Here is a 20,743-nt window from a genome sequence, read left to right on the forward strand (position 1 = left end):
ATAGTCCTTGTCCCCGGGCGCTGAAAGCCCTAGCTACACCTCTGCCAGCAGGGTTATGTTATACCAAATCCACTCAATGGTGCGTCCGTTCCGTCCGTTCTGCAAGCGGTGCGGCTCCGGCACGGCGATTCCGGACGGCCACCGCTAATGTGAACCGGGCCTAAGCTATGAATCTTTGCTATCATAGGGGTGTCGTTTGCAGCGTATAATTATATTTTTACTGTTTTGACTTTAGATGGGCTTTAAGGAGGGTTTGATTTGGTTCCCTATTCTGTTATACGGCTACTGTATAAATATTCTTGTGCGAGAACTAAGTACTTCTCACTTTATTCCCATTGCAATATCAATCAGCCCAGTGCCATTATCACGCTACTACATGAACACTTTGTATTCCAGTCGCCAACGTAAATGCTTTTTTCTTACCAGTCTGTGCATTCATATCTCCCAAAAGGATTTTAACATTAGAATTCAGCATTTCCCTAAACGTTTTTTAGTTTTCCATAAAAGGCCTGTTTCCTTTCATCGTCTGCCTCTTTGCTCATTGCATGCGGACAAATTTATGTTAAAATGAACATTGAAGCTTTGATTCTTATTGTGCATAATCTTTTATTAATCGCTCAAAATCCCAACTGCATCTTTCGGCAGAACCTAACAGAGTGCAAATGCTGTTCTGAAAGTGTCACGTCCCTGTCCACAGCAGAACACAGCATATTCTCCTGCATACAGGATGTTCGTTTTCCTCTAACTTCCAGCAATGCCAAAGGTCAGTGGTGGGGGGGATCCTAGACCATAGCGTCCCACCTGTGTTGGCGCTTCATTGGTGCTATGCTGGTAGTGATCACCGCTACATGTGCTGTGCATATACAGTGGCTTGCAAAAGTATTCGGCCCCCTTGAAGTTTTCCACATTTTGTCACATTACTACCACAAACATGATTCAATTTTATTGGAATTCCACGTGAAAGACCAATACAAAGTGGTGTACACATGAGAAGTGGAACGAAAATCATACATGATTCCAAACATTTTTTACAAATCAATAACTGCAAAGTGGGGTGTGCATAATTATTCAGCCCCCTGAGTCAATACTTTGTAGAACCACCTTTTGCTGCAATTACAGCTGCCAGTCTTTTAGGGTATGTCTCTACCAGCTTTGCACATCTAGAGACTGAAATCCTTGCCCATTCTTCTTTGCAAAACAGCTCCAGCTCAGTCAGATTAGATGGACAGCGTTTGTGAACAGCAGTTTTCAGATCTTGCCACAGATTCTCGATTGGATTTAGATCTGGACTTTGACTGGGCCATTCTAACACATGGATATGTTTTGTTTTAAACCATTCCATTGTTGCCCTGGCTTTATGTTTAGAGTTGTTGTCCTGCTGGAAGGTGAACCTCCACCCACCCCAGTTTCAAGTCTTTTGCAGACTCCAAGAGGTTTTCTTCCAAGATTGCCCTGTATTTGGCTCCATCCATCTTCCTATCAACTTTGACCAGCTTCCCTGTCCCTGCTGAAGAGAAGCAACCCCAGAGCATGATGCTGCTACCACCATATTTGACAGTTGGGATGGTGTGTTCTGAGTGATGTGCAGTGTTAGTTTTCCGCCACACATAGCGTTTTGCATTTTGGCCAAAAAGTTCCATTTTGGTCTCATCCGACCAGAGCACCTTCTTCCACATGTTTGCTGTGTCCCCCACATGGCTTGTGGCAAACTGCAAACGGGACTTCTTATGCTTTTCTGTTAACAATGGCTTTCTTCTTGTCACTCTTCCATAAGAGCCAACTTTGTGCAGTGCACAACGAATAGTTGTCCTATGGACAGATTCCCCCACCTGAGCTGTAGATCTCTGCAGCTCGTCCAGAGTCACCATGGGCCGCTTGACTGCATTTCTTATTAGCGCTCTCTTTGTTCGGCCTGTGAGTTTAGGTGGACGACCTGGTCTTGGTAGGTTTACAGTTGTGCCATACTCCTTCCATTTCTGACTAATCTTGAACAGTGCTCCGTGGGCTGTTCAAGGGTTTGGAAATCTTTTTGTAGCCTAAGCCTGCTTTTAATTTCTCAATAACTTTATCCCTGACCTGTCTGGTGTGTTCTTTGGACTTCATGGTGTTGTTGCTTCTAAGATTCTCTTAGACAACCTCTGAAGCCGTCACAGAGCAGCTGTATTTGTACTGACATTAGATTACATAGGTGGACTCTATTTAGTCATTAGCACTCATCAGGCAATGTTTATGGGCAACTGACTGCACTCAGACCAAAGAGGGCCGAATAATTACGCACACTCCACTTTGCAGTTATTTATTTGTAAAAAAAAAATTTGGAATCATGTATGATTTTTGTTCTACTTCTCACGTGTACACCACTTTGGTGTACACGTGAAATTCCAATAAAATTGATTCATGTATGTGGCAGTAATGTGACAAAATGTGAAAAACTTCAAGGGGGCCGAATACTTTTGTAAGCCACTGTAATTAATAAAATAAAAAAGTTTGGGCGGCAATATATACAGTGTATGTAGTTTATGCACAGAGTACAGTAAGACGAACATATAAAGTTTACACATGGTACTTCGTAATGGATAGGACAGGTGCACATTTATATCTATTGTAGCACTTCCATCTTTCTCCTCATGCTGATGCCTTGCAAGTACATCCTAATCATTGTGTCCTCCCCCCAGCCTGAAGCACTCCCCTGCTCTCTGCCTGCCCGGATCGAATTACATCACTTTTCATAGTGTGTAGGAGAGGACACACAGCTGCAGCCTTTCTTATGTCGGTTTGCTATAATTCTTGTTCCAGGTGTTTGCCTACCCACCTGAAACAGATTACAACTCTTTTCACAGTGGGTGGGGGTGCAGTCATAACATCAGTCCTCCAGCATTGTGCCAATGCTGGAGGACTGATGTTATGACTCCACCCCCACCCACTGTGAAAAGAGATGTAATCTGTTTCAGGTGGGTAGGCAAACACCTGGAACAAGAACCATGGCTAGGAAAGAAAAAAAATGCCCGGGCCAGATTTCAGACAGGGGGTGGGGTTATCAAGACCATATGTGGAATACAGACCCAGAGAAAATCATAATTATGTGTGATTTAATATATCTTGGCAACTTACTGGGTTTAAAGCAAACTGTTCATTATAATGTAGGTACTCTTTAACTGCCCTTTCCCCCACCCCTATCTATACTGCTCACAGCTGCTATCCTTGGCAGGTTCTGTTGCTGCATGCATAGTAATCTCAGCACTCATATGTGTTATGTAGTCCATACTATCACAGGCCCCCTAGTGGCCAGACCACTCAATGCCTTCCAATGTATTTCAACCCACAGATCATCTAACCTGGACGCAATTGATGAGCTGAAACCGCTGGAATTGGGCAGCAGACTGGCTAGGAGGAAGCGTGTGAGCTACAGTAACACAAACTACACTCTACAGATGTGGTGGCAGTTTTGTACCCTGAATAAAGGACCAAGGAACTATTCTCACTGATTCTAAAACCTGCGAATAAAACGGTTAGAACACACTATTCTGGCTCGGTACAAAAAAAAAAAGTCAAAACATTTTGGCTGGCACTCAATGCCGGCTGACCTCCAGCAATCTGCCCCCTGGGACTGTAGTGTGCACCAGCCAGTTGACAACTTGTAGTAAAAGTAGTAGGAAAAACAGCGCTGGGCACCAGCTGCATCGGCTTCCAGTGATTTATTGACAGATATACATGCAGAGATTAAGCCAAGGGAGTAATAGGTCTAACAGCCGTTTCACGGATAGTCCGCTTCCTCAGAGACCAAAGGACCCAGTTACAATGCTCAGTTCCCCTTATATAGATAAATCTATATAGCAGATACACTCACCCACCGCTCTACTTGCAATAAGTTACAACCTAGGCCTGAGGTTTCTAGCCAGGGGTTACCCACTCCCATTGGTGGTTCAAGCGTTTAAGAAAGACAGTTTGAGATCAAGATCAGAGTTGATTGAGAAGGGGGGGGAGAAAGAGAAGAAACAAAAGTATTTGTAACTAAGTCCAAAAAAAACTGGGGCGACCTAAAAGAGTCCACTGAACTGAGAAATACTCCAGGAAAACCCTCTGGTAACATTTCGCAGAGCACATACAATTGGGAGCATGCTGGTTAGAAGTGAGTTCAGGGAAAAACAAAAAGATTGGCTGACCGGAGCGAGACCAGTGGGTAATTATAAGTGTGGCAATTGCAACCACTGCGCCCAATTTATACCAGGAAAAAAGGAGAGGTAATCCTGGGGGGTGAAAAACTTTTGATTAAAGATTTTATCCACTGTAGGTCGACCTACGTTGTCTGCCATTTTATGCCCCTGTAACCACTTCTACAAACAACAAACACAGAACATTTATATCGCGCTTTTCTCCTGGCGGACTCAAAGCGCCAGAGCAGCAGCCACTAGGACACGCTCTATAGGCAGTAGCAGTGTTAGGGAGACTTGCCCAAGGTCTCCTACTGAATAGGTGCTGGCTTACTGAACAGGCAGAGCCAAGATTCGAACCCAGGTCTCCTGTGTCAGAGGCAGAGCCCTTAACCAGTACACTATCCAGCCACTTCTATATAGGTATGACAACCCAACAACTCTGCACTAGGTTTCAGCAGCATGTAAACTTCCTGGAGGACAAAGAAAGGTGCAGGACGTTTTAATAGCACATATGAATGAGGATCATGCTGATGCACCCAGATCCTTACGGTTTTTAGGGTTGAAAAAACAGTTGGTATTCTACACAGTGGGGGTGATTGTGAAAAACTACTGAGACAAGAAGAGGCTAGATTGAGATCTTATTTCAAGGCTTGCAGCCGGCTGGGGTGAATGAAAGAAATGAACTATACTGTTTTTTTTTTTGTTTTTTTTTTTAGAGTGTTACTAAATATTGTGTGAGAACAATCCAATCCCGATCTATTGTGTAGGGGGATCATTAAACCTACTACTCTGTGTAGCTGGGAATACTGGGATTGGTTATGAGCTTCATGTAATTCTGAATATATGTAAGCTGCATTTGTTCCAATTATGTATCCATTGTCTGTATCTGCGCTGTATAAATTGCTTTTAAAACATTTTTTATGCCATTCCTATAATTGTTATTGACACTGGTGTTTTGTTTCTTTTAAATATTTTCCAGGCTCAGTCCCCCATAATTTGAGATGTCCAGGAAGGAGGATTTGGAACGCTAATACGCAATTTGAGAAAACCGCAAGGATGCCTTTACAGTACAGGCAGCTGTAACTAAGCAACCTTCCCCTAGTGTCTCTTCCGCAATTCACCACCTACGTAAGCACCCATGTGACATCCCGTTCTGCGCTTTGATTGGGCGAAAGCCAGGGCAGTCGATTGGCTGAATGGAGCGGCGTGACGTACCAGGAAGGGGTGTGGCTTAACCTGCCAGAGCTCACGGCAAGTCAGTGGGCGTCTGTCTTGCAAGTCCAGCAGTGGGTGAGTATCTGCTACATAGGTTTTTCTATATAAGGGGGAACGGCTGTTAGACCTATTACTCCCTTGGCTTAATCTCTGTATGTATATCTGTCAATAAATCACTGGAATCAGGTGCAGTTGGTGCCCAGTGCTGTTTTTTCTACTTTTTCACTATTCTGGCTATAGCAATACAGTTACTTCCCAGTAGCGTATCTTCAGAAGCTAGGATTCCTTCTGGTTGGCTGAAATAGTAGGGGTGCAGCTGAGAAAATAATGACTTAAAGAGACTCCGTAACAAAAATTGCATCCTGTTTTTTATCATCCTACAAGTTCCAAAAGCTATTCTAATGTGTTCTGGCTTACTGCAGCACTTTCTGCTATGACAGTCTCTGTAATAAATCAATGTATCTTTCCCCTGTCAGACTTGTCGGCCTGTGTCTGGAAGGCTGCCAAGTTCTTCAGTGTTGTGGTTCTGCTATGAACTCCCCCTTCCAGGCCCCTCTATGCACACTGCCTGTGTATTATTTAGATTAGGGCAGCTTCTCTCTTCTCATCTTTTACAAGCTGGATAAATCGTCCTCTGAGCTGGCTGGGCTTTCACATACTGAGGAATTAGACAAGGGCAAAGCTGTTTGCAGGAAGAAAAGAGCAGCCTGAAACTTCAGTGCATGAGAGATGCAGGGGGAAAGAAACACACAACGATCTCTTGAGATTCAAAAGGAAGGGTGTATACAGCCTGCTTGTGTATGGATGTATTTTCTATGTGTGGACATACTGTACATCAACCTACTTCCTGTTTTGGTGGCCATTTTGTTTGTTTATAAACAAACTTTTCAAAGCTGTTAACCACTTTTAATGCGGCGGGGAGCGGCGAAATTGTGACAGAGGGTAATAGGAGATGTCCCCTAACGCACTGGTATGTTTACTTTTGTGCGATTTTAACAATACAGATTCTCTTTAAAAGTATTTTATTCTAAATGCAATATAAATTATTAATATATACAGAAAATCATTAAAAGTAACAATTATAGAGAAGAGTAAATCAGTGTAAAATAAAAGGGAAAGAAAATAAAGGGGTTCTTAAGTTCGGAAGAAATATATCCCTTTGTGTGGAAAACCGTGCACGTGGAAAGTTCTTCGTTTCCTGATCAGAGTTCAGACAAAATGGTAGCTAGCTCTGTCCTCATGCTAGCTGCATGCAATCCTTACGATGGTAAAAGGGAGGACTGGAGTGGAGTTTCAGCCTGTTCTTTTTTGAAGGATCCAGCTTTTAGGGTGGGATCTCAGAGTCAGACCCTGGGCTGGACTGGGCGTTATTAACTTTTGGGCGGGAAGCTTGAGCCCAACAAATGACATTTCCCATATTTCAGCCCACGTTTCTCGCACACAGATAATAATCACAAATTCATAATCCTCAGAATATGACAATTTTTATGACACTAGATAGGTATATGTTGTAATGTTCTGCCACTGAGAAGTTTAATAACATGGTCATGGCTTACCGCCGCTCCTTAATATTGGTATCAAAATATCACACCTGGCTGTTATCTGCCAATGAAGAAAACCCCTTTTGTGCTCACTAATCAAGCAAACACTGGCTTCCATGGAGAACATATGGAGTCACATGAATAGGGATCGAGAGAGCGATATAGAGAGAGATAAAGAGAGATAGATAGATAGAGCGTGAGTACACACACACACACACACACACACACACACACACAAAGCCAAAGCTTGCAAAATATTATAAAATATAAATATGAAATTTTTCAAAAGTTAGATTCAAGGCACAAGACAAATGTAGGTGAATGACACCTACCAGGAATAATGAAGAATGGAACCATAGCAATACTCCACAATCATGTTTGTTGTCTCATATTTACAGAAGTTCTTTCGATACCCTAAAGAAAGAAAAACAGGAACATCTTACCATGCAAGACAAGACAACATTTACATTGCGCTTTTCTCCTGGTGAACTCAAAGCACCTCAGGGCTATGCCACTTAACCTTCTTAGCGGTAATCTCGAGTCAGGCTCGGGATGGAAAGCCGCAAAACAGGGTGGTAATCCCGTGCCTGAGTGAGCTTCATGCAGGAGCTGCTGCAGAACTCTCTGTAGTATGTTTTTATTCTTGTTTTTAGGGTCTAAAAGCTTGCGAAAAAAGGTTATGGCTTTTAGACCTTAAATCTGGAAACAATAACACCAGGGAGGTTAAGGCTACCAGGAACTCCTTTCTGTTTTACGTACTGGCTTGACCCGGTATTCGAACCCTGGTTAAAGGCTCAAACCCTACATCAAACGCAACACACCTAAAGAACAACTATCAAAGAAACTTTTTCTGTAAAACCCACATACTTAGAGAGCTATTAGCCAGCAATACTAAAATGCTTTTCAAAAGGTCTCAGCACAGCCTGTGTGGAAAAAAAGCCTTGTTTAACAGCTGTTTTGAAACAATTTTGTGTCGGCATCGGGAGAGGCCGAGCTGAACTGCAACCTGACTGTAAACTGTTTACTTTACACTGCTTGGCAGAGAGAGACACGCAGACAGGAACACACAGAGCTCCAGCTGATGATTTTTTACACACATTTGAAGCTATATTTCTGCTTTCTATCATTCTGAACAGATTCCAGTCACAGTATTAGAGCCAGTGAAGATTATTTTTGTATGCTGGATGTGCTGGGCACAGTCCACCATAGTAATGCCCACAGTGAAAACTGTTCTCTGTAAATGTCATTTTCTTTATATAAAACATGAAAAGAAAAAAAAAAAAAGTGTTTGTATTGCTATTTGCTAGTAATAACTGGAAATATATGTGACATTAGGAATTTTAGTTAACTTTGATAGCTGTCGTTTAACTACTATGCTATCCAGATGACTCCAGGAAAATATATTTTCAAGAAATTACTTTTGTGTATTTTATAACCTGAATTATTGCAAATTTCCTTCTGCTTTAAGAAGGCAAATTACACCAAGCTTTGCTTTTTTGGTGGGGGCGTTTGGTTCCTTTTATCCCCCTATACATTCCTAGTAGTTTGGGTCACCCTGAGCTGCTTGGTTACTCTGTTGTACTGGTCCAAGCTCCATCTCATACAGCCTTATCAATCCCTGCCATGTACTGATGAGGACCAAAAGTCCGAAACAGGCTGTCTACATGTGGGTTTGATATGGCTGTGTAAAACTTAAAGCTATATGCTTGCTATACACCAGCGGTTCTGAATGCTTGCTTGGCTTAAAAAGGGCGAAAAGGGATAATTTGCATATTCAGTAGTAGTGCATTGTGGGTAACCACAAAAGTTCACTTATAGCTGAATTATTGCAAATTTCCTTCTGTTTTAAGAAGGCAAATTACACCAAGCTTTGCTTTTTTAATAGGAGGGCTTTTGGTTCCTTTTATCCCCCTATACATTCCTATTAGTTTGGGTCACCCTGAGCTGCTTGGTTACTCTGTATAACCTGAATAAAAAGCATACTTTCCCTGGTGAAAAGCATAAAGTATATATCACAAACCAGGGCAAAAGTATTTGAGGGTATTGTGAAAAAAAACACTATTCATTTTTCAGTAAAAAAAAAAAAAAAAAAAAATGCATGTCAAAATGAAGATAGAAAAACGCCATTGCAACTATAGTAAAGCATTAGCACAGAAAAACATTTCAGAATTTGACTCCAGATGGGGGAGGGGGGGGGGGGAACGTAGTTCAAATGAAGAAGGCAAACTGAACAAATCTTACAGTCTCAGCAGCTGCACAGAACTTGTGCAGGAAAGGGGCTGCAAATTTAACATCACAATCACATTACTGCTGTTCCTTCAGTTCCCACACAGAGAAATGATGATCTACTGAACTTTTCATCGCTATCAGAAATGTTTAAACACCCACACCTTCCCATGCCCTCCTCAGCGTGTTTATAAAGTCATGTTTACATCTCATCACCCCTAGAACACTTAGGGGGGGGGGGGGGGGAAGTCTGTGCCCTTATCTAATTCACCATCAATTCAGTTTTCTCCTAGGAGATAATTTTTTTAATATATATTTTTCAATACTCTGCAATTGAAAAACAATTCTGAGTATTTTCCTGCTTGCTGGTGGCTTAAAATGCATTTTCTTGACAAGGTATGAAAAAATATCACCTAGGAGAAAATGTAGGAGAAAAAGTGAATTGAATTATGCTGCATTTCATATATGGGCTAATGTGTGCTGCATTTCATGGTGGCTGGGTAGTGTAATGGTTAAGGGTTCTGCCTCTGACACAGGAGACCTGGGTTCAAATCTTGGCTCTTCCTGTTCAGTAAGCTAGCACCTATTCAGTAAGGAGCTCTTTGGGCAAGATTCCTTAACACTGTTAGTGCCTACTGAGTGTGCTCTAGTGGCTGCCTCGAGTCTGCGCTTTGAGTCAGACAGGAGAAAATCGCTTTACAAAAAAAGGAATTATATATAGGTTAAACTGATGCATTTCATATATATAGAGCAATGTTTGCTGCAGCTCATATATGGGGTAATGTGTGCTGCATTTCATATATGGAGCAATGTTTGCTGTAGTTTATACTGTATATGAGATAATACATGCTGCATTTCAGTTCAAGGGCCCTGGTCTCTCTGCAGTCAGACTTCGAGTGTAGAGAAGATAATTATCCCATCTGACCTAGGCACAGACAAGAAGAGCATAAAATACCGACAGCACTGTGTAGGCCACTTATTGGGGGCACTTTTAAATTCCACAAGGCACCAGTGGACATACATTTGCAAGTTTATACTATGAAAAAGGAAGAGCAGGCCAGTTGCAGATGGTCACCAAATGTCACCTTACAGCTCCCAGATTAAGTTAGAAAACAAAATGGAAGAAAGATTTGTATTTTATTTTGGAAGTACCTGTGATAATTGCAGGCCAGTTAATGTGGATATAGTTATCCCGATCAGCTCGAGAGTGCTCATGCCAGAACCCAATGACATGCATCAGTTCATGGAGGACGACTCCTTTCCCCTTGGCTAAGCATTCAAAGCTCAGAGAGACAACCTGCTTCCGTCCTTTGCGGCCAATACTGGAGAAGCAGCTAAACAAAGCAAAACAATTGCATTACTGAAAATATTATCTTTGAAGAGACTATAAGCATAGCCAATATTCAAATCTAATGCTCTGCTAATTTCAGTGTCAATATAAAAACTTAGCAATTTCACCCGAGTCTGTTAGTTGGACAGAACATACAGCCTTGATTACAAAAATACTGAGCTGAGGAATTTAATGATTGGTTACCCATTGTCCCTCATTTATTTTGGAATCAAATTCCCCTGTTCCTCTTTGCTCTACAACTGTTACTTTTTCAGGATTTTCATATAGATCCAAGCTATGCCCAGAATGCGACAGGTAATTACTGTATTTTTCAGACTATAAGACGCTCCTGACCATGAGATGCACCTGCGTTTAGAGGACAAAAACCAGGGGAATAAATATAAACTAAACCTGGTGCATTCATGGTGAAGGGGCATCTTGTGGATTATGCCCCCTTTGTACCTCTTGTGTTTCCCTGTGTCCCCCATGTGTCCTCCTGTGTCCCCCATTTTTCCGCCTTTATGCCCCTTTGTGTCCTCCTCCTCTATGCCCCTTTGTGTCCCCCTGTGTCCTCCTCTGCATGGGAACAGTACAGGGAGTCCCTTATATTGCAGTGGGTTGGAGGTTCTTATTGGCAGGAGTTCACAAGTCAGGAACTCCCTGCATTTGGAGTATAAGACGCAGTGACTTTTTTCCCCACTTTTGGGGGAGAAAAAAAGTGAGTCTTGTAGTCCACAAAATACAGTAAATGGGGCAAATACAATATAGTTGAGAAAAGAGTTGTATGAATAAATTTGCCTATTAAATTTTTAAAATGTTTCCACTTCTAAACTAACTACTTTCTTTTGTTTTGAAAATGTTCAAATGCTTGGATTTTTTTTGTGTATAAAAAAAGAAAAAGAAAAAAAAAGGGGGGGAAAAAAAAGGAAAAAAAAAAAAAGAAAAGTGCCTCTTTATGATTTATTTATTTATTTTACATTGTTCAGCCACACAAAAGTGTATGTGGGAAAGCCCCATATAATCCAGCTATTCTACAATGTAGCTCTGTGAGAATGCCTGCCATACACTTGTAACCAGTTATGGAGTATTTGGCAGTAAACACTCGCCAATTTGGCGACTGATATCCTACATTTGAAATGTGTAAGTTACCATAGTAAAATATCGGTAGGTATTACACCATTCTCTTACAGAACCCTACCTTACTGATACCTAACCCTTAAAAACAGCCCCCACCCCATCTTCAACTGTCCCCAACCCCCTCCCCCCCATGCCTCACCTTAAAGTGTAACTGTCGGGCATAAAATCAAAAGTCAACTCTTTATTTTTATCTGGTAAACACGTAATAAGGATGCTAACCAGGCATTCCAAAAGTTTAAAATTACTATTACTTTTGTTGATAAATGATCATTCCCCAGTTTACCTGACTTATTTGGTACACACAAAATTTGGTACACAAAAAGGAAGTTGCAGGGCATGCTGGGTTGTCTATTTCTGCTTCTCTACTTAACTAATGCAGCCTGATTGGCTGAAGCCCCTTTCCCTCCTGTTTTCCCCTCTCAAACCTCTGTTCCTCTCTGATTGGCCAATATTTCTCATACTGAGACAATGCTCTTTCTATAGTAAAGGGCGGGCAATGCTTACACAATCAAGCAGTGGAGAGTAAGGGAGGACGTGTCATCAGAATTGGCTTCAAAATAGCCAGTTAAAATGTGAAATGCTAAGAAGGATTTTATCTTTTTTTACTGTAGAAGAATCACTAAAATCAAAATGTGGACAGTGTAATACATAAGTAGAGCAAGTATTTATCTACTTATTATATGTGTGTTTTTTCCTGAGATAGTATGGCTGACCGCTCCTCTAAAGGAATACTTAAGTCAAAATCAAAAAAATTACTTTTACTCACCTGGGGCATCCCTCAGCCCCCTGAAGCTGTATGGTGCCCTCGCAGCCTCGATCCGATCCTCCCGTCCCCGCCGGCGGCTACTTCCGGGTTCGGCGACAGCCGCCGACAGGCTGGGAACGCGAGTGATTCTCCGCGTTCCCAGCCACTATATCATCCTCTATGCTGCTATAGCGTATATGTTATACACTATAGCAGCATAGAGGGTGATATAGCGGCTGGGAACACGGAGAATCACTCACGTTCCCAGCCTGTCGGCGGCTGTCGCCGAACCCGGAAGTAGCCGCCGGCGGGGACGGGAGGATCGGATCGAGGCTGCGAGGGCACCATACAGCTTCAGGGGGCTGAGGGATGCCCCAGGTGAGTAAAAGTAATTTTTTGATTTTGACTTAAGTATTCCTTTAACCAACCAGTGCCACAGCGATAATGTTAGGGTGCCGCCATAGGCACCATTATAAATTGCAGCTATACTGTGACATTTGGGCACCAGCACTAACTGATATATAGTAGGGTGCCCGCTATGGATCGGTCCGTGCGGGTGCCTATATGTCACAGTATAGCCACAACTTCTTAGGGTGCCTGTGGTGGAAGGGTGTGTGTGGCCATCTTTATTATCTAAAGTTCAAATATGACACTTCACGCCAAGATCCTTTTTTATCCCATCTGATCCCACCTGATTCTAAATGTAGGTATCTGAGGCAGAGATAATGATAGGGATGTACTTTTCAGCATGTAAAATTAGCATATGTTTATTTAAATTGCATAAGTAAAAAAAAAACAACAACAAAAAAACAAAACAAAAAAAAACACTGTTTGTGTAGAAGCTATATTACAATCACCTTTATCTGCTATCATTATTATGAAGTGAGGATCAAATAGCTGTATGTACATTTTCACATGACTAGGCAAGACTGAATTAAGCTTTCTCTGCCTAGAAATGTAATTGGTAGAGTTCTAATAGACAAGGACTGCTATTCCTCACCCTTCAAGTGGCTGGATTGAGAGGTAATCTCGCTGATCCGTGCGTTTCAGAAAGCGTATACAGGTGCTCTTGTGGAAGTCATTGAATGCTGCCATTATAGTCTTTATGTGATCTTGGGCTGCAAGAGGAGCAGTTACAAGCCAAACAAAATGAAACAAATCAAATAAAAAAACAAAACAAAAGAAAGAACAGCATTTAGAGACTAGCACAGGTGAAAAACAGTCTAACTTACCTGTACTTTACTAAAGTTAGAGATAGCCCGAACCTCCGATTTTAGGTTCGCGAACCTCCGCAAACTTTTGCGAACTTGCGAACCACAATAGACTTCAATGGGGAGGCAAACTTTGAAAATTAGAGACATATATGCTGGCCACAAAAAAAAAAAAAAAAAAAAAAAAAGTGATGAAAAAAAAAAATTTTTTCAAGGGGTCTAACATCTGAGTTTTTGCATTGGATGAGTGGGATAGACGCCTTAAGTCCCGGGGAAAATCTGGATTTGACACAAAGCAGCGTTTTAAGGGCAGACATCACATTGCATGCTAAATTGGAGGCCTAAAGTGCTTTCAAACATCTTGCATGTGTATGCATCAATCAGGAAGTGTAATTAGAGTACTGCTTCACGTTGACACACCAAACTCACTGTGTAACGCACCGCAAACAGCTGTTTGTGTAGTGACGGCCGTGCTGGACTGGTGCGCACCATGGCGAGAATGCAGGCGATAGCGGTTTTCAAGCCCAAATGGTTGCCAGGCTGAGGTAGTTCAATGACAGGACAACAGTGACTGTCCAGCTGATCGAATTTGGTCTGTCCCCAACGAGCAACACGCATATAGCTGCCGGTCATTGCTTCATTGTGATACGCAAGCCCCTTCACCGCGACAAGGTAAAGATCACAAAGGGGAATTGACACACGTACATGCCTTTTGTTTTGTTGTTGCAGCCTCAGTGCAGCCAGAAAAATTAGCCAGGCATGTACACGCACCAGAAAACTTATAGCAGCCGCTGCTAGCAAGAATCCGCCTGGAGTCCTGGACCCTGTTGGTGGTGGCGGAGAAGGCAGTCAAGCGGCCTGCAGGCAGAGATGCTGTGTGGGGAGCGACTTAGTCATGGGGCAGGCAGCCAGTCACACGGCGTGCAGGCAGAGATGCTGTGTGTGGGGACTGACTTAGTCTTCAGGCGAGCAGTAGCCCTCTGGGATCCATGCCTCATTCATTTTTATAAAGGTGAGGTACTGAACACTTTTGTGACTTAGGCGACTTCTCTTCTCAGTGACAATGCCTCCAGCTGCGCTGAAGGTCCTTTCTGACAGGACGCTTGAGGCAGGGCAAGGCAGGAGTTGGATGGCAAATTGGGACAGCTCTGGCCACAGGTCAAGCCTGCGCACCCAGTAGTCCAAGGGTTCATCGCTGCTCACAGTGTCTACATCCACATTTAAGGCCAGGTAGTCGGCTACCTGTCGGTCGAGGCGTTGGTGGAGGGTGGATCCGGAAGGGCTAAGGTGAGGCATTGGACTAAATAATATCCGCATGTCCGACATCACCATGAGATCGCTGGAGGGCCCTGTCCTTGCCTGAATGGACATGGGAGGAGTATTACTGGCAGTGGTACCTTTATTGTGTTGTGCTGTGACATAACCCTTAAACGCATTGTAAAGCATAGTTGCCAGCTTGTTCTGCAAGTGCTGCATCCTTTCTGCCTTCAGGTGAGTTGATAACATCTCAGTCACTGTGCCTATACCGAGAGTCTAGTAGCATGGCCACCCAGTACAGCTCATTCCCCTTGAGTTTTTTTGTACGGGGGTCCCTCAACAGGTTGGATAGCATGAAAGACGCAATCTGCACAAAGTTGGATGCAGACATACTATCCATCTCGTCTTGCTCTTCCTCAGTGAAGTCAGCTAAGTTCTCCTCCTTCCCCCAGCCACGAACAATACCATGGGAAAGTTGAGCAGCACAAGCCCCCTGGGACGCTTGCTGCGGTTGTTCTTCCGCCTCATCCTCCTCCTCCAAAACAACACCTTCCTCAACATCTGACTCCGCTTCCTCACACAACTCTTCCTCCTCCTCCTCCTCCCTCTGTGCTGCCGCAGGTGTTAAGGAATCATCTGCTTCTGCTGAGAATTGATCCCACAACTCTTCCTCCTGTTCCTGTTCACCAACAAATAATTTAACATGGAGAGCTACCCTTTATTCTCTCAGTGCAACGTATTAATAAGGAGCCAGCAGATTAACTTCCAACTTCATACACAACAAATGATTAGTCTGCTGTCTCATGCACATAAACATTTTATTTATTGCCTTGGCTGCATCTTGCTGTGACACTAACATTTAAAAACAGACAATTAAAAACTACTACCTGGCCAGGAGTGCTATCAATCATTCAATGGGGCCTGACCAACTCGTTTGTGCGGTGCGATCACCCAGCCTCAGCCTATGCAAAAAGCACCGCACTGAGTCAGGTCAAATGAGGCCCTCTACCACCACCGATACACCACACACTGTGAGATGTTGATCCAATGGGAGAAATTCCACACGTAGGGTCTTTTTAAACCTCAGAGCGGTTTCTTAGCGAGCTGATGTACATTCAATAGACACTGGAAGGTAAGGCAGCTGCTGGCATGTAAACGTTACAGATCCTGTATGCACGGCGTTACTTGGTGAGCTGGGCATATATCAGTTCTGCAGATTAATTGCCGTGAGGCCTTTATACTTGCGCAGTTGGTGGTGAGCTCTAGCTCACATTGTGCACTGGGTCGAAGCCGTCTGTTCAGCCAGGCTGTACGCATTCCCCTACAGACGCTCGGTAACTGTCATATACCGCTATGGGATCCCAGCATCATTGTTGAAGTATAGCTCAGCATGCCGGCGTTTCCTCGTGGTGAACCAGCGCCAAAGAGGCTTAAAAAGACCCTACATGTGGAATTGCTCCCATTGGATCAACATTTCACAGTGTGTGGTGTATCGGTGGTGGTAGAGGGCCTCATTTGACCTGACTCAGTGCGGTGCTTTTTGCATAGGCTGAGGCTGGGCGATCGCACCGCACAAACGAGTTGGTCAGGCCCCATTGAATGATTGATAGCACTCCTGGCCAGGTAGTAGTTTTTAATTGTGTCGGTTTTTAAATGTTAGTGTCACAGCAAGATGCAGCCAAGGCAATAAATAAAATATTTATATGTGCATGAGACAGCAGACTGTTCCTGTTCACGCTCCTCCACAGCTTGATCCACCACTCTACGCACGGCACGCTCCAGGAAGAAGGCATACAGGATCAAGTCGCTGATGGCAACTTCACTGCGACTCACCAGGTTTGTCACCTCCTCAAACGGCCGCATGAGCCTGCAGGCATTTCGCATCAGTGTCCAGTACTTCGGCCAGAACATCCCCATCTCCCTAGACTGTCCTTTGACTATAGTTGTACAGATACTGTTTGATGGCTTTCTCCTGTTGTAGCAGGCGGTCCAGCATCAGGAGGGTCGAATTCCAGCGAGTCGGGCTATCACAAATCAGGCGTTTCACCGGCAAGTTGTTTCTCCGCTGTATATTGGCAAAGCGTGTCATGGCCGTGTAAGACCACCTGAAATGCCCACACACCTTCCTGGACTGCTTTAGCACGTCCTCTAAGCCTGGGTACTTGGACACAACTCTCTGAATTACGAGATTCAGCACATGTGCCATGCAGGGTACGTGTCAACTTTTCCAAATTCAAAGCAGAAATGAGATTGCTGCCATTGTCACACACCACGTTGCCGATCTCCAGTTGGTGCGGGGTCAGCCACTGATCCACCTGTTTGTTTAGAGCAGCCAGGAGAGCTGCTCCAGTTTGACTCTCCGCTTTGAGGCAAGACATGTCTAATATGGCGTGACACCGTCGTACCTAGCATGCAGCATAGGCCCTGGGAAGCTGGGGCTGTGTAGCTGGAGAGGAGATCGCAGCACCAGTAGAGTTGAACTGCCACTCAGCCGAGGAGGAGGACGACGACAGCGAATAGGATGTAGCAGGAGGAGAGGAGGTGGCAGCAGGCCTGCCTGCAAGCCATGGAGGAGTCACTAGCTCCGCTGCAAAGCCACGTACTCCCTGCTTGCCAGCGGTCACCAGGTTGACCCAATGGGCTAAGTAACGTACCTGCCCTGACCGTGCTTGGCAGACCAGGCATCCGTGGTCAGAAGGACCCTTGATCCAACGCTGTGTGCCAGAGATGACACCACTTGCCTCAACTTCATGGTACAGTTTGGGTATCGCCTTTTTGGAGAAATAATTGCGGCCTGGTATCTTCCACTGCCGTGTCCCAATGGCCACAAATTTTCGGAAGGCCTCAGAGTCCACCAGCTGGTATGGTAACAGCTGGCGAGCTAACAGTTCCGCCAAGCCAGCTGTCAGATGCCGGGCAAGGGGGTGACTGACAGACATTGGCTTCTTCTGCTCAAAGATTTCCCTCACGGACATCTGGCTGCTGCTGTGGGCAGAGGAGCAGGAACCGCTCAAGGTGAGAGGCGGATTGGATGAGGGAGGCTGTGATTGTGAAGGTGCAAGGGAGAAAGCAGCTGAAGAGGATTCACCTGAAGGAGGAAGAGGAGAAGGAGGGTGGCTTTGCTTTTGTGTGCTGCTTTTCCTCAGGTGGTCTTCCCATTGCAGTTTGTGCCTTTTCTGCAGTTGCCTTCGTAAGGCAGTTGTCCCTACATTGGTGTTGGCCTTTCCACGGCTCAATTTTTGGTGGCAGAGAGTACAGATGGCATTGCTCTGATCTTTGGCATACACATTAAAAAATTTCCAAACCGCTGAGCTACCTTGGGGTGTGGGCACTATGGTGGCCTCAGCAGCTGAGGTTGAAGGGCATGTTGGCTGGCTGCCCATAGGTGGTGATACATGTCACTGGACACTGCCACCAGCTGTTTCTGACGACAAGCTCCCCCTGCTTCTTTCAGGAACTTGTCTCCTCCTACTCCTCTCCGACTCCCCCTCTGAACTGTCCCCCTGTTCATCTCCTCTATTGGGAACCCACATGGCATCCGTATCATCATCATCATAGTCATCCTCCTCATTTACCTCATAAACTGTACCAACAGCAGGTACTTCATCATCCTCCTCACACCTTACGCCCATAGTGTCGCCTAACTCAGACATATGAGGTGGTGTCACTTGCTTAGCTCTTCATCTTGTAACAATAATGGCTGTGCATCAGTGATTTCCCCACCAAATAACTCCTGTGAAGTGTCAAATGCAGTGGATGTGGTGCTAGTAGTATCGCTAGTGGCTGCGGAAGATGAGGTGTTCTGTGTTAAATAGTCAACCACGTCCTGACAATCTTGGGAGTTGATGGGTCGTGCCTTTTCCTGAGCACTGTACTTTGGGCCAGGGCCGCACAAAATCAAGTCAGCACAACCTCGAACAGACCTGCCGGGTGGCCTGCCCCTGCCTCTACCGGTTTTGTTCATATCGGGGGGGGGGGGGGGGGGGGGAGGGGGAAGGGATGAAGTGAAAGGTATGCACTGACTTCACTAATACAATGTGCAGTCACACAGGTGCAGTGAAAGGTATGCAGTGACTGGTATTATAATACAATGTGCAGCTGTCACAAAAGTGCAGTTAACAGGTATGCTCGGAGTGGTATTTTACACAGCGTATGGTCACACAGGTACTGTGAACAATTATGCAATGACTGGTATTACAAATGTGCACCTGTCACACACAGACAGGTACCGGACAGGCACAGTGACACTGCGTGCGCTCATGTAGGTAGGTGGGTGCACTGAAGTGAACAACAGGTAGGTATATGCAGTGATGGGTATTACAATGTGCACCTGTCACACACAAACACAGGTAGTCACTGAATGTGCTGGGCCTGGCAGTGGCACACACAGTAGGAATTACCAAGGCTGTCTATGCAACACAAATTTCTGTGGGACACGCACACGGAAAAAAAAATTGGATCACAAGAACAAGATTAGCTCTCAAAAGAGCTGTTTCTTAGCAATAAGAATCAGCAAGGAGCAAGCTATGAAGCCTACAAAAGCCTAACTATGCTTTCCCTATAGGTCTCTGCACAGCAGCTCTCCCTTCTCTAATTACTGCAGGCACACGAGTGAATAAAAAGCCTGATGCTGCCTGCCTTTTATAGGGGGGGGGGGGGGGGGGGGCTCCAGGAGGGAGTGTAGCCTGATTGGCTACAATGTGCCTGCTGTCTGTGATGTAGAGGGTCAAAGTTGACCCTAATGATGCACTATGGGGGCAAATCGAACTTCCGGAAAAGTTTGCGGTTCTCCGCGATCGCGAACCCCAGAAGTTTGCCTGGAACCGTTCGGGCCATCTCTAACTAAAGTATCAAATTATACAGAAAAATTCACACAACAATGTTTAAAGGGAACCTAAACTGAGAAGGATATGGATTTTTCCTTTTAAAATAATACCAGTTGCCTGAATCGCCTGCTGATCCTGTGTCTCTAATACTTTTAGCCACAGCCCCTCAACAAGCATGCAGATCAGGTGCTCTGACTGAAGTCAGACTGGATTAGCTGCATTCTTGTTTCAGGGTGTGATTCAGCCACTATTGCAGCCAAAGAGATCAGCTGGACTGCCAGGCAACTGGTATTGTTTAACAGGAAACATCCATATCACTCAGTTAAGGTTCCCTTTAAGAAGGTTTGCAGCATTAAGTATTTTGGATTTAAAAATGGATTTTTACTTACCTGGGGCTCCTCCCAGCCCCCCAAAATGTGTCCGGTTCCTTGGCATCTTTTCTGTTGCACCACTGGCAGCTCAGAAACATCTGCAAACAAGAACTCCAGTCGTGCTTATTGGCTACTGCCAGCATAGCTCTCAGGATCACTTGTTCGCACAAGCCCTCGCCCCCTGCGGCAAAGTAAGAATACCACGATAGCAGCACTGTATCTCACCTGTTCCGGTTGCTCTGTCCTACTCCCCATCTTAATCCTGATGCCTGCCTCTTGTGACCCAGTGCACGTCATTACGTTTACGCATAATATGTGGCGGGTCACAAGAAGCAGGCAGCGGGAAGAAGATGGGGAGCAGGACAGAGCAGCTGGGACAGGTGAGAATGCTGATACCGTGCAGGGGCCCCGGGGAGCATAGGAAAGTTGAGGGGGAGATTGGAGGGTGGTTAGGGTGCGGCAGCCCTGGGGGACTGAATTTGCTGGGGGAAGCGGCCCCCCAGGTTTCCTTTGGCACTGTCTCTAACACTATAGTCCCTGACACTACAGTGGGGCTTGGAGAAGCCCCAGGTAAGTAAAAATCCCTTGTTTGAAAAAAGTTCAGGTTGTCTTTAATTGGCCACAAACTAGTACCGCATATAAAAAACACAAATACATAAAGATCTTTTTACTTTTTTTTTCTCTTCTATTACACACATTTCAGGAATTGTGGAAACCCTACATATCTAAT

General features: G+C 44.6%; 1 protein-coding gene across 1 annotated transcript in view; it reads right to left on the reverse strand.

The window, feature by feature from the left end:
* The window catches only part of ASTL (astacin like metalloendopeptidase), a 106,264-nt gene that overhangs the window by 40,014 nt on the left and 45,507 nt on the right, over positions 1-20,743 (reverse strand). Inside the window, exons 4-6 of the mRNA XM_068274840.1 lie at positions 13,349-13,466; positions 10,289-10,470; positions 7,243-7,324 (exon numbers count right to left, since the gene is read on the reverse strand). Coding sequence (XP_068130941.1) covers positions 7,243-7,324; positions 10,289-10,470; positions 13,349-13,443 — 359 coding nt within the window. The 5' untranslated portion in view covers positions 13,444-13,466. The remainder of the gene's footprint in view (positions 1-7,242; positions 7,325-10,288; positions 10,471-13,348; positions 13,467-20,743) is intronic.

Source organism: Hyperolius riggenbachi, chromosome 3 (genome assembly GCF_040937935.1).
Source record: "Hyperolius riggenbachi isolate aHypRig1 chromosome 3, aHypRig1.pri, whole genome shotgun sequence".
Lineage (NCBI taxonomy): Eukaryota > Metazoa > Chordata > Amphibia > Anura > Hyperoliidae > Hyperolius > Hyperolius riggenbachi.